Source organism: Colossoma macropomum, unplaced genomic scaffold (genome assembly GCF_904425465.1).
Source record: "Colossoma macropomum unplaced genomic scaffold, Colossoma_macropomum, whole genome shotgun sequence".
Lineage (NCBI taxonomy): Eukaryota > Metazoa > Chordata > Actinopteri > Characiformes > Serrasalmidae > Colossoma > Colossoma macropomum.
This window is the reverse complement of record NW_023494800.1, coordinates 32,375,943-32,393,385: the sequence shown is the minus strand read 5'-3', so window position 1 is coordinate 32,393,385 and position 17,443 is coordinate 32,375,943. Positions and strand designations below refer to the sequence as shown.

The 17,443-nt window shown below is 40.1% G+C and overlaps 1 protein-coding gene across 2 annotated transcripts in view; it reads left to right on the top strand.

The window, feature by feature from the left end:
* slc4a4b (solute carrier family 4 member 4b) overlaps nt 1–6,436 on the top strand; it is a 73,238-nt gene extending 66,802 nt beyond the window's left edge. For both annotated transcript variants that reach the window (XM_036588815.1, XM_036588814.1), the window contains exons 23-27: nt 1,431–1,496; nt 2,667–2,828; nt 2,995–3,088; nt 4,674–4,744; nt 6,266–6,436. In XM_036588815.1, the coding sequence (XP_036444708.1) occupies nt 1,431–1,496; nt 2,667–2,828; nt 2,995–3,088; nt 4,674–4,708 (357 nt within the window). In that variant the 3' untranslated portion in view covers nt 4,709–4,744; nt 6,266–6,436. The remainder of the gene's footprint in view (nt 1–1,430; nt 1,497–2,666; nt 2,829–2,994; nt 3,089–4,673; nt 4,745–6,265) is intronic.
* Nucleotides 6,437–17,443: the final 11,007 nt, after the last annotated feature.

Genomic DNA, 17,443 nt, shown 5'->3' with positions numbered 1-17,443 from the left:
AGTATTAATATTAATATGTTGTTATACTCTACTGTTGCACAAATTCTATTTACTTTGCCTTTTTTTGTGAGTCATTTTTGTGATATTTTCTATTTAAAGAATAACAACCCACTCATTCCAACCCAGACCCACACACACAGGCCTTACAAAAAAAAAAGTCATGGCTACAACATAGGACACATGAAAATACAGTTACATCATTCACAACTTAAACACAGCATATAGTTAAACAAGCACAAGGGTCCTGATTTTAGAAATTCCCTAAATCCATGTATCAAGAGTTCTAGGGGCAGCATTGCTAATTCTTGCTGATGACAGCTCCAGATATAGGATATCCAGTAAGGCATGGAGCCAGTGCCATATGGACAAATTGTGAGGGGGTAGCCTTTGCTGGACAGTGACTTTTTTGGCTGGGACTTTTTAGGCCAGGAAGCCGTATTTTCCTGGAACTTTCCGTAATGGGGAACTTAGAGTTATCATTCAGTAAATGAAGTTCAGGGTCCATGGGGAAGTATGTCCTGGTCAGAGAAGAGATAGAATCAACAACCTCCTCCCAAAAAGCATGAACTTTTGGGCAGTCCAACATAATGTGCATAAAAGTCCGCAGAGTCCCATGTGGACAGAAAGTACTGAAGTGTCTCACCCTGGGTGTCAGATAATACTTTGCCTTTTTATTATTTATGTCTAAAAACGAAGCTGAAATACTTAGAGGTAATGAAAAACATCACTGATGAAAAACTATTTTCATGGCAAGTAGCATAAAACGCTAAACTGGGTGATCCTGTACAATCTGGCAACGCTCAAAGGTCCATGATGCTGTTTGAACGTGTCATTGTTAAGCGGCGCAGCAGAAAAAGCAGTATCTTTTTAAATATTGTATATAAAAACGAAAAAAATAAAATATAAAATGAAAACATTTATCAGTGGACAGGAGAGTGACCATAGCGTGGATTCTTTATGATGAAGATGTCTTAAAAATGCTTTCTGCTGGAGCAAATACTGTACGGGCTTATTACTATTTTTATTATTTAAGAATTATTTTGCTTTTCCTCTGAACAGCTCAGTAGACCTGCATGCTCTCCTGCATTCTCAGAATAAGGGTCAAAGTCAGAGCTTACTAGCTGGTTAGCGATCTGGAGAAGTAGGAACCTTATTTTGACTTCACATAGAGTTAAAACTGATTGTGGATCAGACAGTTAAGGATAGCGTGTTGTCAGCTGTGCTTATCTCCAAAGAGTCTGAGAACTGGGAGCTGGTGACCAGCAAGTTTAACCTCATAAACAAATATTTATTCCCCAGTGTATTATTGAAAGTGGTAATAGTGTCAGTCATTCGAATGGCTTTTACTTGTATTTTACTGGTCGAAATTATGAAATATTATTGAAAGCTTGTCGCAGCCCTGATAAGTGTGTATTTGTCTGTTCTTGTAGGTTCTTTGTCTTGCCCTTCTTTGGATCCTGAAGTCTACTGTAGCCGCCATCGTCTTCCCAGTCATGGTGAGTGTAGCACGTACCAGATGCAGGAACAAGTCACTAAGTTGCAAGTAACAAGTAAATCTCAAGTCTTCACACTCAAGTCTCGAGTCAAGACAGTCGAGTCTCGATTCAAGTCCCGAGTCAATAGTCCTAACCTTCGAGTTCTAAATCAGTCTGCATTCTTCAGCTAATTTAAGGCCACAACACTGAATAATGGTAACAGTAGTACAGCCTTTTAAGGACAGCACATTAGCAGTGTGTGGCTGTAGATTCATTTTTTATATTATTATTATTTTACCCTTTCAACTAAAACACAAAATCCGTGGTAAACAGATAACTATGACAGGTATACACAAAGAGTAGTGCTTCATATTTAAAGATAATTTTTGATGACATTGGACACACTTAAAATAAAAACTAGCTCAGCACTAAAACCAGCTCAGTCAACTAAAACCACCGCTAGTTTGAGTTGAATTCAGACGTAAACGGAAACTAAAACGACTAAGCTGAACAAAGTTTACAGAAAAGAGCAAAATGACGGTGAATGTACGAAGCTGAGATTGACTTTTCTTTTTCAGCAGCTTCTTATTTGAATTTTCCGTTCCACCTTTGCTACACCATTTAAGGTGGAACGGCAAATTCCAGTATAAAGCTGGTGAATAACAAGTCAACTCCAGCTTCGTGGTGAATGCTGCGCTTGTTTTACCTGCAGAAGCTGTTAAAATCGGTCGAACAGAGACGCTGCGTTTCTTTTGTTTTGCTGCTGTGAGGAAAATGGTCAGTTCGCCTGGTGATATTCTCGAGTAAGACTGGAGTTTAAGTGCTGAGGGCGCATTGACGCTGTTGATGCTTCACTTGTTTCCAACTTGAGCTCTGACACTTGTCTTGTCTTCCGAAGTAACTCTCCACGCCTCTTCCACTTTGAGTCTCGAGTCTTTCCAAGTCATGACGTTCAGGTCAGAGTCAGAGTCCGGGTCACTGGTGTTGAAGTCAAAGTCGAGTCCCAAGTTTTTCTCGATTTTTTTTTTCAAGTTGAGTCTAAAGTCATCAAATTCGTGACTCGAGTCTGACTCGAGTCCAAGTAATATGACTCGAGTCCACACCTCTAGCACACACAGTTTCCTAATGGTTGTGTTTGGACTTTGTGTTCTAATTCTTCTCTCTCTCTCTCTCCTCTCTCTCTCTCTCTAGATCTTGGCCTTGGTAGCAGTGAGGAAAGCGATGGATTACGTTTTCTCTCAACATGATCTCGGTTACCTGGACGACGTCATGCCAGAGAAAGACAAGAAGAAGAAAGAGGATGAAAAGAAAAAGAAGAAGAAGAAAGGAAGCATAGACAGCGACATTAATGACGTAAGAAAATAATGCCCTGTATGTGGCTGTGCAAATATTATACCACTTGTGTGATTAGAAAAAAATTAAAATAAACAATATAGATATTGCCATGATCATTTGATAGTCAATCACATTGGAGAGTGAGTTCTTTTTAGTGAGATTGTCCCACCACCTGCGTTTACAGTCAGACTTTCCGGGCAATGAGAATATTCCAAGTATAAAGATCTCCATGGAGACGATGGAGGCGGAGCCAATGCTGGGGGAGAAACCCTCAGAGAGTGAGTAGCAGTCCAGGACCTGCAGTGTTGCTCCGCATTTGAATGCATGACGAGCTGCCAATCTCAGAGCTTTTAGAGCCAAATCAAGTAGGGCTGCAACTAATCATTTCTATTATTAACTAATCTGTTGATTAATAAACTAATCAGACCATTGCACACTTCCTGTAGTGTATTACAGTCTATCAGAATGACTGTGTGGATCATATGAACATTATAGAGGCTTTTTAAATGAAACAGTAGAAGCCATATCGCCCCCTACACTTCCTGTAGTGTATTACAGTCTGTCAGAGTGACTGTGTGGATCATATGAACATTATAGAGGCTTTTTAAATGAAACAGTAGAAGCCATATCGCCCCCTACACTTCCTGTAGTGTATTACAGTCTATCAGAATGACTGTGTGGATCATATGAACATTATAGAGGCTTTTTAAATGAAACAGTAGAAGCCATATCGCCCCCTACACTTCCTGTAGTGTATTACAGTCTATCAGAATGACTGTGTGGATCATATGAACATTATAGAGGCTTTTTAAATGAAACAGTAGAAGCCATATCGCCCCCTACACTTCCTGTAGTGTATTACAGTCTGTCAGAGTGACTGTGTGGATCATATGAACATTATAGAGGGCTTTTTAAATGAAACAGTAGAAGCCATATCGCCCCCTACACTTCCTGTAGTGTATTACAGTCTGTCAGAATGACTGTGTGGATCATATGAACATTATAGAGCTTTTTAAATGAAACAGTAGAAGCCATATCGCCCCCTACACTTCCTGTAGTGTATTACAGTCTGTCAGAGTGACTGTGTGGATCATATGAACATTATAGAGCTTTTTAAATGAAACAGTAGAAGCCATATCGCCCCCTACACTTCCTGTAGTGTATTACTGTCTGTCAGAGTGACTGTGTGGATCATATGAACAATATAGAGGCTTTTTAAATGAAACAGTAGAAGCCATATCGCCCCCTACACTTCCTGTAGTGTATTACAGTCTGTCAGAGTGACTGTGTGGATCATATGAACATTATAGAGGCTTTTTAAATGAAACAGTAGAAGCCATATCGCCCCCTACACTTCCTGTAGTGTATTACAGTCTGTCAGAGTAACTGTGTGGATCATATGAACATTATAGAGGCTTTTTAAATGAAACAGTAGAAGCCATATCGCCCCCTACACTTCCTGTAGTACAGCACTTAAACTTTGTCAGGCACTAATGTACTTGTAAGCTAATTGTTGCAGCCCTATTCTTAAGAGCTTTTCGCGTGGGCTTGGGTTTCTGTCAGAGTCTCTTACTCTGTCTTTCACTTGTTCTCTCTCTCTCCTTCTTGCTGTCTCTCCTGCTTTCTTGACTCATCAGTCTGCCCAGCTGCACCCAGCCCAGATCAAGCATCTGCACCAGTCATATTACTGGGTGGGCTTTACTTAACCTCTACATGGTGCACTGCTCACCATCTGCTAATGCTAACGCTGACACAGGGAATCTACTGGGGATAAGAACGTTTCTGCTGCTTCAGTTTGCCAACTTATTTTCTTCCTTGTGTGATTTGTGTGTAACTGTTTCTATGTCTGTGTTCATTTTACAGGAAATAAACCCACGTCTTTCCTCTCTCCATACTGATGGACTGCGGTTCTTTTCTTCCAAGTCTGCATCAAGGTAAAAGTGCGTAGTGCAACTGTTTAAGCCATCAGGAGATCGTGAGATCGATCTCTGGTGATGCCACAGTCCTCTGTGGCTGGGTGTCCAAGGCTACGTTCACATTCCCAAGCTGAAGTGGCACACATGTGATTTATGCCTTATTGTGACAGATCTAATGTTTTCAGATGTTTTCTATGTGGACACAAATCAGATCTGAGCCACTTTCATATCTGGTTGTAGATCAGATACAAATCCGATTCGTGTTTTTGTTTTTCACTGCACATGCGCTGACGTACAGTGTTCCCATGGCAGTATGCTTAACCTGAAGTCAGAGCCAGTAAACGCTGCAAAAGCATCTTTTACCTTCGTTTTGTTTTAATAAGGAACAGCCGAGAGCTGCTCAGAGTGAATTACACTCGCAATAAAGGCTCAATCTGCTGGTTAGTTTGTTGTTCATGATGCATGAGTTTCATTCACATGACGTAATTGATTAGGATGTTTGCATGCAGGTCGTTTCACATTATTTGAGTCACTTACCTGCATTAATGTGAACCATCAGGTTACAAAGATCTGATCTGAGCAAAAAATTGCAGGCGTGTAATGTGAACGTAGCTCTGTGTGGGCAGGATAGTCTTCCCTTTTTCCCATCCTTCAGCACGGTGCTAGCTAACCTGGGCGTCTGTTAGCAGAATTAGCAGTTAGTGTTCTCCTCCCAGCATGTTGAGCTGTCCAATCACGTTGTGATAGTGGCAGTTGACGTGGTGGCTGGCTCCTTAAGTCTTGGAGGAATGATGTGCTAACATTCACCTTCCCAGCCTGGCGGCATTGAGTGCGTATAAATGCACTCAATAATCCGATCATAATCGGATTTCTACAGTTATCTGATTATTCAAATGGTCATGTAAACACCATACTCCGATCTAGAAATCCGATAAAGAGAGCTGGATTTTAGCTCAGTAATCAGATTTCTCAGTGCATGTAAACTCATATCCGATTTCTATTGGATTTCTCAGCCTGCACATGCACAAGATCAGACGGTGGATGTTGCCACATGGCAGCAAAACACTTCTGGAGCGACGCAGAACCCAAACATGAAATGAAGGACTTAAATATTCTTCATCTTCTAGATGATGTATGTTCATATTTTCAGGTAAAGTGGGTCGATGTTTAAAAAAAAGCCGTGGCATGAAGTTTGAGTTTTACGTTGCGTTTACGTCACGTCGTCTTCTGTGAGTTTATTGGCTGGTTGCAAAGCAGAAATCTGATTACTGTCTGACTCATGTAGACCTGGAGTTTCCCCATTTTCTGGTTACTCAAGTGCATGTAAAGTTGTTGATCGGATTACTGACAAAATCTGCAGTTATCTGCAGTTATCAGATTAGTAAGTGCATGTAAATGTGATAGGGGGAGACCTAGCCCCCTAAACTGACTAAATTGGGAACGAAACTGTGTAAGAATAAAAAATAGAGAATTCATTGTAGCAGCTTGCATATCACAGTAAGAGAAAATCGTCTTTAATGTCTTTCTCTCTCCTCCCAGTCAGGACCTGAACCCCTTTAAGAAGACCGTGGCTCAGATCCGAATTGATGTGGACAACAAAGACACCAAAGAGAACAGGTTCTTCTGGAAAGCTCCGACTGACGAAACATCCCTGTGAAAATCTTAGCCATTCCTTTAGTCCTTTAATCTATTAAACCATGTACACCAGCTCAGGACTGATCACATGACCAGGCTGAATATCTTCCAGCGAAAATTGCTTATCAGATATCAGTCACTGGTTCAGTAAGACCCAAAAGTGTTGGTGGGACCTACAGTTCACTACTGCTGCACTCCGTCAATATTTGATCTGGAACCAGGACTATATTTAAGACGCTTCTCATTAAGGCCTCCACATATGTGTATATTAAGGAATGAATGATTTAGAGATCAGAATCTTTAAGAGCTGCTAAGGAGCAGACAAAACTTGACATTTCAATCACCCGACATCTCCCGTCTTCTTTTGATCAATCTAAATAACAGAATCAGGTTTTATGAATCTCTTTGGCCAAATTGTTAACCTGATCGAGCACATCAGATCAAACAGAACTGTAAAAAAGGCTGTTTTTTAAATCTTTCCACAGTCATTCTTTTTAAGCATATAGCAAAATCCTTTGTATATAAAATTTACTAAAATCCTTCCTGCACTTAACAGCTGCCGGCTGAGTTCCAGCTGTTTTCTTCCTGTAGAGGGGAAATCTTCGGTGTGAATATTAACCTTGACTCGTAGCTCTACCTCTTAGGACGTTATAGGTGCCAGGCACTACGATCGACGAAGCGTCGGTGTCATTGTAAGAGTGGGCACAATGTAGGATGTCTCTATGAAACATTCTGTCTTCTTGTTATCATCAGTAATAACGACCTTCCCGCTGCTCTTCCATAACTATGCAAACGACAATCAAAATCAGTGGGGAGGCTTTCTTGAAGAGATTAAAATGTGATTTTATTACGCGTATGTACTTTTCAGCAGTTTATGGGTAATTTTATTACTGTGTGTGAATATATTTTTACTGTACTTCATTTTTTAACAAAGAGATGATTTAGCTAGGCTGCTTAGTCTTTTATACTGACGGAAACCGATGACTTTTGAACGAGATGACAGTGTGGAATATGTAGCCACACCATCAAAGAACAATTGTAAGTCCTTATGTGTAAAATTTGAACTTAAAAACTGCCATTATTCTGAAGCGCTATATGCGATTTAAACTAATACTGTGATTCAACAGGTTTTAGATTTTCCTTGATTATTTTTTTCAAAAAGAAATATTATCAGATGCAGTCTTCCTGTGATCAGAGATAACAAATCATCTCAGATTGTCTTCCCGTAACACGCCTAGACATTTCTTGTAGTCAGACAAACTGTACTGTTTAACTGTATTTCTTCTGTCTGGACGAGCTGTGTGCCAGCATGTGATTGTTCACCGAAAGTGGAATTTGGAAACCAGGACAAGGCGCAGGAGTCGGTATAGAGGGGCTCTCTCATCTTGAGACATCTTGGTAGCACCCGTTTTGGCTCAGTTCTTGTGGGTGGACTGTATGGCACTGGCCGAAGGACAAGCTGGAAATGATTAAGACGAGGTTTTGGGTGCCTCAACTTTGCACCCAAAGGCACAGCGAGAACGTTCAGAACCAAACCCTCACATTTCAGTAGCTGGACGACTCTTCGGCTGCCGTGACGGACTTGAAGCAGCGGAGAAAAGGACTGCATGCGGGTGAATGTTTTCACAGCAGATGTGCTGCTGCAGTGGACAGTCTCAGAGCAAAGCTCTTGCACTGCTGAGATGCAGGTTCATCTGTATATTTTTGGAAAATGTAACTGAACGTTAAGCACTTCTCTCTTTCGCTGTCCTTTCGGCTTCTCTGACTAACGTGTTTTATTTTTGCGATGAGCCTCTTTTAAAACGTTCTTATGAAAGTATTTATTGAATCTGTTCTTCTGTTCCTGACGTGGCATTTCTCACAGCAGTCTGATATTCTCTGACAATGAAGGAAACGCACTATTCAAATGAACTTGATTGCCCGAGAATGCCGCAGAGCTCGTATTATAAAATATCCATTAACTCACTTATGATCAGAGGACGGTATTATGATGTCTGTAATCCTAGACAGATTTTGCAATCAGTTCTCATATGATTTGTGTATGTTGTTCTTTTTCCCTCCAATCAGTTGTTATTGGCTTTGTGACTAAGCCGACACTACAGATATATATATTTTTCTTGAAATGAAAGTGGAAAATAAAGACTTTGAAGACTGTTGGTTTTGGGGGATTTTGTTTTCTTCATAAAATATTCCAGGTAATATTTTGGTTATACATCCAGATAACAGTCAAACCCTATAGAAGGAGAGATGAGAGACGTTTTGTGCAGTCTTCCCCTTGGGTTTATGCAGTTCACCAGGTCTTAGATGCTCTGAATCCAAAATTATCCAGACACTCCTAAATATTGAATTCAGCTACTTTAATGCGCACTATAAGATGCATTGACCAATAGAGCAGTGGAAATGTGTTCCCTGCAAATAGATCCAACACCCATGTTTTTCCAATTAAATGATCTGCGTCAGGGGTCGGCAACATGCTCTGGAGCCACATGCGGCTCTTTTACTGGCCTGTTGTGGCTCCACAGCAGAATCAGATTTGTAGGTAAAAATAAAATAATCCTCCTTTACAGTAAAATAAAGCTCTGCTGATCGTTCAACACAGTTTAACACTAAATGGTCTTAAACTCTGGAGTTAATGTAGAACTGCTAATTCACCCTTTAACCCTGAAGATCAGCGCAGACTGCTGGTCACCATAGCAACGACAACAATCTGGCCTGGCTAGTAGCGAAACGGCAAAGAGAAAGATTTAAGATGAACATCGAAAATCTGGAGACGAATGAACTTATTTGTGTTTATAATCACTCCAGCTGGTTTCCTGATACGTTTAATCTGCAACGAGAAACTGAAACACTAAAAACTTGCAAGGCTGAATTCAGCTTCTTGTTTCCGTTCCACCTTAAATGGCGCAGCGGTTACATTCTGCCGCCTCAGGTGCCATTTAAGGTGGAACAGGAGAATTTGAACAAGAAGCTGGCGAATGAGAAACAACTTCAGCCTTGCAAAAAAATCGAACATTGAGAGACATTTTACAAAAAACGAAAGGAAAATTTTCCTGCTGGAGATGCGAGAAAAGCAGCTACAGCTGAGCTAATGCTTAAACCAGAGCAAAGTAAGTCTGTGTTTTCGTTTATATTATGGTTTTAAGTTTATACTAGAACATCAGCACATATTAAGCCATACTGTCAGCCAAGATGGTGAAACATTACTTCAATAAAATAGACATGAAATGCTGTGATTTGATTTTTGTTGAAAGGACAAAATGGCTCTTCTAAACATTTGGGTTGCGACTCCTGGTGTAAATGTGGACAGTCATTCGGAGGGGTTTGATGTGCTCCCGTTCTAGAGTCCCAGTTGCTCACAGAGGTGGTGTTAGGAACCAGACATTACCATTATTACAGGTAAAGGTAATGAATACACTCTGTGAAATTATTTTACGATCATTTTATGAAGGTTTCGGCCTGAAGTATGTTGAGAGTGGAGACGTACGTGCAGAGCGCTGTGAGGCAAAGTAGTCCCCAAAGTCGACTGTTTTTTTAGATTTATCACCATTTCACCATCATCAACATGCCGTATAAGACTCAGAAGACTTGTGTAGGTTCACTGGTGGTTGTGGATAGTAAATAAAATGTCTATATCTGTGTTGTAGTCATGGTGACCCCTGGTTCCTATCACCACCACTGTAAAGACATTTGAACCATTTCACACCAAACCACTCTGAATCTCTCTGTTTACATCTCATTTGGTGGAATTCCCCTTTAACACCCTTGAATTTAGAAGAAATGCTGAATTAGTAGGTGATTACTACTGTTAGGCTTAAAACCCTCCTACAGCTTATCCCTCTAGTTGACCGTAGCCCAACCCTGTTCTATGAAATGCACCAGACTTCAGAGATTAGCTCCAACCCTAATCTTAATCCTCAACGCATTTGATCAGGCTAATCAAGTCTTTCAGGAGCTACTGAGTATCAAAGGCAGGTGTGTTAGAATGCTTTTCTGGATAGTGTAACTGCGGGAGTTGCTGCACCTTCTACTAAAGCCTTTATTTACACAGGAAGACATATGGCATTGTTGAATTAGTCATGAGGCTGACTCATATGCTTCAGTCTTACATGTTACTGCATGCAGCATCATTTCTTTAGCTGAATACGCTACCTGCTGGGACAGAATCCAGCCATTTTAAAAGGGGAATTGACTGAAATCTGAAATGACTTTTTACAAACAAGCAAAGTTTCAGTTTAAGATTTATTTGCAACTTAGTTACAAATTTAAGTTTAATAAAAACTTTAAACTCAGATTCACAAATGAGTTTCCTTTACTAAACTGCATCTGTAGGTCTCTGTTCATAAACATAAACTAGCCTAAACTAATTTACTATAAAATGAAATGTGTTTGTATAAATTCAGAAAAAAGACACGTCAGTCACAACTGCATATGAGTACATATTTCTATATTGTGGTCTGTTTACACAATTTAGGTTAGTTCATCATTTATGTTGAATAGACTCTCCCAAAATTTTACGCTGCTGCACTGATGTTGAACCGTGTGCTGCACTGGGTCGGTATGACCAACAGGTCAAAACAAGCTCAAAACAAAGTGACCCCTGTGCCCTGATTGGTTTTCTTACTTTGCGCTTCTTTCATTTTGACATGTTACGTTTTTATACACACATAAAACAAAAGGAACGACAGATTTCTCATAATGTAGTGGAGTAAAAAGTGAGATATTTGACTTTGAAATGTAGTGGAGTGAAAGGAAAAAGTTGCCCAAAATGGAAAAACTTCAGTAAAGTACAGATACATGAAAAACTACTTAAGTACAGTAACTCATTACATTTACTTAGAAACTGTCCACCACTGCTCCTACGCATCAATAAGTCAAGGCCATGCATTACTTTTATTTATGTCTGAGAGATTATTTTATAATAGTCTTCATAATAATAATAAGAAGAAGAATAAAACATTTTTTATTTATATAGCACTTTTTTCATGCTGGTGGCAGCTCAAAGTGCTTTACAGACAGGAGATAAAGCTTAATAGTAATACAAGAAATTATAAGTATTAATGTAGAATCATAAGAAAATGACAGATCAGATTGAAAGATAAATACCACGAGACATATTATTAAAAGTGAGCACTGAGCTTGACTGTCTAATAGTCTAAGAGTCTCTCCATGTTCTGTATTTTACAGTTTTTGCAGAAGGTCAGTGTCTGCAGAACTAATATCACATGCTGGAACATAAACAGACAGACACTCAGTGATGTAAGCGGTGCTTTAAGGTCATTTAGATCCTCAAAAACTAGTAGCAGAACTTTAAACTCTATCCTGAATGATTCAGGCAGCCAGTGCAGCTCTTTTAAAACAGGACTGATCTGATCTCTCTGTTTTGTTTTTGTTAGGATGCTGATATATTTTGTATGAGTTGTAAAGGATGTATTGTTTTCTTAGGAAGTCCAGTAAGAAGACCATTACAGTGATCAACTCTACTGTAATAAATGCATGAACAAGTTTCTCTGCGTCGCTCTGAGAGAGAAAAGGCTGAACTTTAGTGATATTTTTCAGATGATAAAAGCTACTTTAGTGACTGTGTTTACATGCAGATAAAACAGAGCTCAGAGTCTAAGATCACACCCAGGTTTCCTACCTAGAAGTAGCATGTACAAAGAGAAAAACGAAGGCCCTAAAACTGAACCTTGAGGGACTCCACAAGAAATGGCAAATCTTTTTGATGAATGATTTCCAAGTGAAACCATGAATTATCTATTACCTAAATATGATTTAAACCATTCTACAACTGTGCCTGAGAGGCCGACCCAGCATCGAAAGCTGCACTAAGAAATAATAAAACAAGAATAGAATGATTTTGTGCATCAGCGCTGAGCTTGAGGTCATTCATAACGCGAATCAATGCTGTCACTGTACTATAGTTAGAACGAAAACCTGACTGAAACTTCTTATATAACTTGTTTGATATTAGATACGCATTTAATTGTTTGAAAGCAACTTTTTCTAAGACTTTACTTTAAAAAGGTAGGTTTGAAATTGGTCTAAAATGATTTACTACAGAAGGATCCATGCTACTGTTTTTTAGCAGAGGCTTCACCAAGGCAGTTTTAAAAGCGTCTGGAAAACCACCTGCTGACAGAGGACAATTTACAATAGTTAAAATATCATTGTGAACACAAAAACCATACGGAGGAGTGAATTAGGAACAGGTTCAAGATCACATTTGCCATAATACTTTGACATGCAGGGCAAAATAGTCCCCAAAGAAAACATATTATTTCAGATTTTCCACTATTTTACCATCATCAACATTACATAAAACACTCAGAAGACTCATGTAGGTTTTTGGATAGTAAATAAAATGTCTATATTTGTGTTGTAGTCTTGGCGACCCCTGGTTCCTATCACCACCACTGTAAAACCAAACCACGCTGAGTGGCTGTTTACTTCTCAACCGTTGTAATATACAGAAAATTCCCCTTTCAAGTCATAGTTAATAATGTAGGCAGGCCAGATGTGGAACCTATGCAGCATTGAGACTACATAGTAGTTACATGTCGACTGCCACTTCAAGTACTCTAAATTTACTTTCATACTTGGCTCTTATCCAGAGATAATCATGTTTCAGGTGTAAATGAATGTAAAGTTAGCAGTTCTCCCCAAGGACTCTTACTTGACTAGTATAGCATGGTGTGCTTACCCGGGCAGGGAATTGAACCCTGTTCTGGCAGTGGAATTGCCCACTACACTACACCGAAAACGCTTATCCACCAGTAACGTTTGATGTGTGTCACATAATGTGCTCAGAAATTAACATGAATACGACAAAACACAAAGTGTCCCACATATAAACAGACCAAAATAAACCAGAAAACACTCCAGCACAGCAGACCCTATTGGGAAACCTCCAAGGCCTCTGTCAGCTGAGTAACGACTGATGGTGGTGAAATAGATCAGATATGTGGAGTAGCAGGTGATAGTTTAACCCAGAAGATCAGAGCTTTGCCTGCTGTTAGCACTCAGTTCACTATCACATGGCAAAACCACGTAACATGTAAAGGGGAATTCCACCCCAGTCAAACTTCTGCATAATTCAGAGGTGGAGATATAAACAAAGTCATTCAGAGTGGTTTGATGTGAAATAGGTCATTGTAAATTTGAAAAATACATTTTCTTTGGGGACTATTTTTTCCCAACAATAACCTGCATATACCCCTCCACCATAAATGGATTTTAAAAATGCATTTTAGACCGAAACATTCTCAAAACTCTCGTAAAACAGTGTCTCAGTGTGTCAGAACAAATGTAATAACTTCGTAGGTTTCACATGTGGCCTGTCTACACTATTAACCATGGCTTTAAAGCTTAAAGTGGAATTGTCTGCATGATTCAGTGTGTGAGATGTAAACAGAGTGATTCAGAGTGGTTTGGTGTGAAATGGTCCAGATGTCTTTACAGTGGTGGTGATAGGAACCAGGGGTCACCATGACTACAACACAGATATAAACATTTTATTTACTATTCAATATCACCAGTGAACCTACAGGAGTCTGGGTTTTATATGATGTTGATGATGGTAAAATAGTGATAAATGTGAAAAATAATACGTTTTCTTTGGGAACGCCCTGCATGTATCCCTCCACCATGAATGGATTTTAAGGCCAAAATCTTCCCAAAAGCATATTTATAATGATTTCATATTTGTGTGAGGGAGCTTTTAGAGGTGGACGTCTGGTTCCTATCATCACCACTGTGAACAATTCTGACGGTAAGTTTCTCTAGAACAGAGCATTTCACACCAAACCACTCTGAACGACACTGTTTACATGTTAATCATTTCATTATGGAGAAATTTCACGGAAAATCAGTTCAACAAATCAAAATTGACCTTTTTAGTTTATGTTTATGGTCATATTAAGCATGACTCGTCAAATCATATCATTTAAAAGACTAAATTCTCCCACCGCCTCCACTTATCATGGAGAGCAAACGCTCAGCGAGCTCCCTGATACTGTAGTTCACTCACAAATACATCACAGTGCTGAAGAAAAGGCTGTTACATTCAGACTCTTCCATAGTGGCCAAAGACAGTGAGGAGCTTTCTCTCTCTTCTCCTCTCAGAAGGGTGGGACTCCACTTTCTCAGATGGAGGAAACAGTCGAGCGCTGTTTTTTGTGATGTGCTGGACTCACAGGGTTGTTTACTGGAGGCCTCATTTGGGGAATTTTGAAAGATGTTTGAAACTTTGGGCCAAATTATGCAGCTACTCAGAGAGTAAATGATACATCTTTCATATGTCAAGCAAAACCAGAGGCAAGACTGAAACGCGAGTGCAGACTGGATTCTGAACTGATGTACAGACGTCAGTGACTGTTAAACAGGACGCAGGATGGAGGAGTTCAGTGTGGAGGCGGTCTGAGGCAGACAGAGGCAGACGGAGGCAGGTGGTGTTTGTGTTCTTTAGGATTAAAGTTATAAGCACTGATGATTAACGGTTTATTCACAGGAGGCTTTTAGCTTAAAAACAAGTTTTTAAAGATCTGTTTTTGAGAACGTGAGAGTTACTGTTCCAGTAGATTCTCTTTTCCTCTTTCTCTTCTTTTCTTTTCTCTTTTCTTTTCTTTTCTAGCTTGTTCTCTTTCTTCTTCTATTTATAATCTATTCGTTTTTCTTCTCTTTCTCTCTTCTGTTTCTCTCCATCTTACCTTTTCTCGCTTTCTCTTCTCTCCTCTTTCCCATTCCCTCTCTCACCCCTTTTCTTTCTCTTCGTCTCTCATCTCTTTTCTTTTTCTTTCTCTTCCTCTCTCATCTTTTCTTTTTTTTCTGTCTCTTCCTCTCTCACCCCTTCTTTCTCTCTCTTCCTCTCTCACCCCTTTTCTCTCTCTATTCCTCTCTCATCTCTTTTCTTTTTCTTTCTCTTCCTCTCTCATCTTTTCTTTTTCTGTCTCTTCCTCTCTCACCCCTTCTCTCTCTCTATTCCTCTCTCACCCCTTTTCTCTCTCATCTCTTATCTTTTTCTGTCTCTTCCTCTCTCACCCCTTCTCTCTCTCTCTTCCTCTCTTACCCCTTTTCTCTCTCTTCCTCTCTCACCCCTTTTCTCTCTTTCTATTCCTCTCTCACCCCTTCTCTCTCTCTCTTTTCCTCTCTCTCACCCCTTTTCTCTTTTCTTCTCACCTTTCTCTTCCTCATTCTCACCCCTTTTCTCTCTCTTCCTCTCTCTCACCCCTTTTCTCTTTTCTTCTCACCTTTCTCTCTTCCTCACTCTCACCCCTTTTCTCTCTCTCTCTTCCTCTCTCTCACCCCTTTTCTCTCTCTTCCTCTCTCACCCCTTTTCTCTCTTCCTCTCTCTCTCACCCCTTTCATCTGTCTATCACTCTCCGCTTCTTTCTATTTTATTCTTTTCTCTCTCTTTCCTTCTCCCTCTGTATCCCCCTTCTCTACTGTCTCTCTCTTTAACCCAAATCTCTGCCAGGTGGTATGTCACTGTGCTTCATCCTCGTGCTCAGATAAGCGCTGTGTTTGTGTTCAGACGGTCCGGCTTTAATGACCGGACTGGACCGGGTCCTGAGTGGTGAAGATAACCAGAGCTGAAGGTCCTCATTCTTCACATCACTCCGCTCAGCAGTGATCTGGTCACACGAGCCGCTTTAAAGGTGTAATGAGGCCCGAAGAGCCTTCATCACATCAGATACACTAGATGTCATCGCAGGCTCGGACGTCACTGCTCGGCGGCTCTTAGCCGCTGCTTTGATCATCTGCCCGTCTGCAGATCTTTCCCACCGCAGAGCGTCCAGTGCCGTGTGTGGAGCATTAAGCCACCACTAATAGCCACGCGGAGCCTCCGCTGCCCTGTAAGTGATAGCAGCAATAGCACGCTATAGCCCTCTGCTATAGCGTGCTATAGGAACCAGACGTCCACCTCTAAAAGCTCCCTCACAGAAAGTTATAATGGCTAAGACATTGCTTTATAATAGTTTTGAGTTAAAGTTTTGGCCTAAAATATATTTTTACAAACAATTATGGTGGAGGGATACATGAAGGGTGTTGTGAGGCAAAAAAGTCCCCCATTATTTTCAGACTTAGCACTATTTTATACGGAGTCCCGCTGGTGACATCCTGTATACATAAAAATAATGCATGGCCATGACTTAGTAAGGCGGGTAAATGAGATAATTAAGTCATGGCCACGACTTATTAAGGCATAATCACATTCCCATGCCTGACTAAGTCGTGTCCACACATTAGGATCTTGATATTACCATCATTAATAATTTATATAAAAGCTCAGAAGACTCGTGTAGGTTCACTGGTGGTTTTGATAGTAAATAAAATGTCTATATTTGTGTTGTAGACATGGTGACCCCTGGCTCCTATCATTACCACCACTGTAAAGAAATCTGAGCCTGTAAGTTTCTCTGCAGTGCCCCAATAAATTGTGCCAAAATTTTCGAAAGTTGGTGGCCTTTCCCTTTAATGCCTCTAAAAGCTAAAGTTATTACATTGAATGGTTGTCTGAGGCGCCGTTTTATGATCATTTTGAGTTGTGCTTTTGGGCTAAAACATATTTTAAAATCCACTCATAGCAGAGAGGTGCATACAGTGCATGTCCTGATTAAGACTGTCTGAACTGGGTGGACGAGTCTAGCTCAGAGGCAGGCTGCCCGTTTTAAAGAGCAGGACTCAAGCATGGAAACTTTTAGGCTCCCACCCAGCACTGATGAAAACAGAGTGAGGAACCAGAAGGACACGTCTGGCGCTGAAGCTGTAGGATTTTAAGACAGGTTGGCCTACAGTTGTCACAGCTGCCTCCTAGTGGAGTAAATGTGTTATAACAGTACTGATAAATCTATCTATCTATCTATCTATCTATCTATCTATCTATCTATCTATCTATCTATCTATCTATCTGTCTGTCTATCTATCTATCCGTGTCTGTCTGTCTCTATCTATCTATCTATCTATCTATCTATCTATCTATCTATCTATCTATCTGTCTATCTATCCGTGTCTGTCTGTCTATCTATCTATCTATCTGTGTCTGTCTATCTATCCATCTATCTATCTATCTATCTATCTATCTAT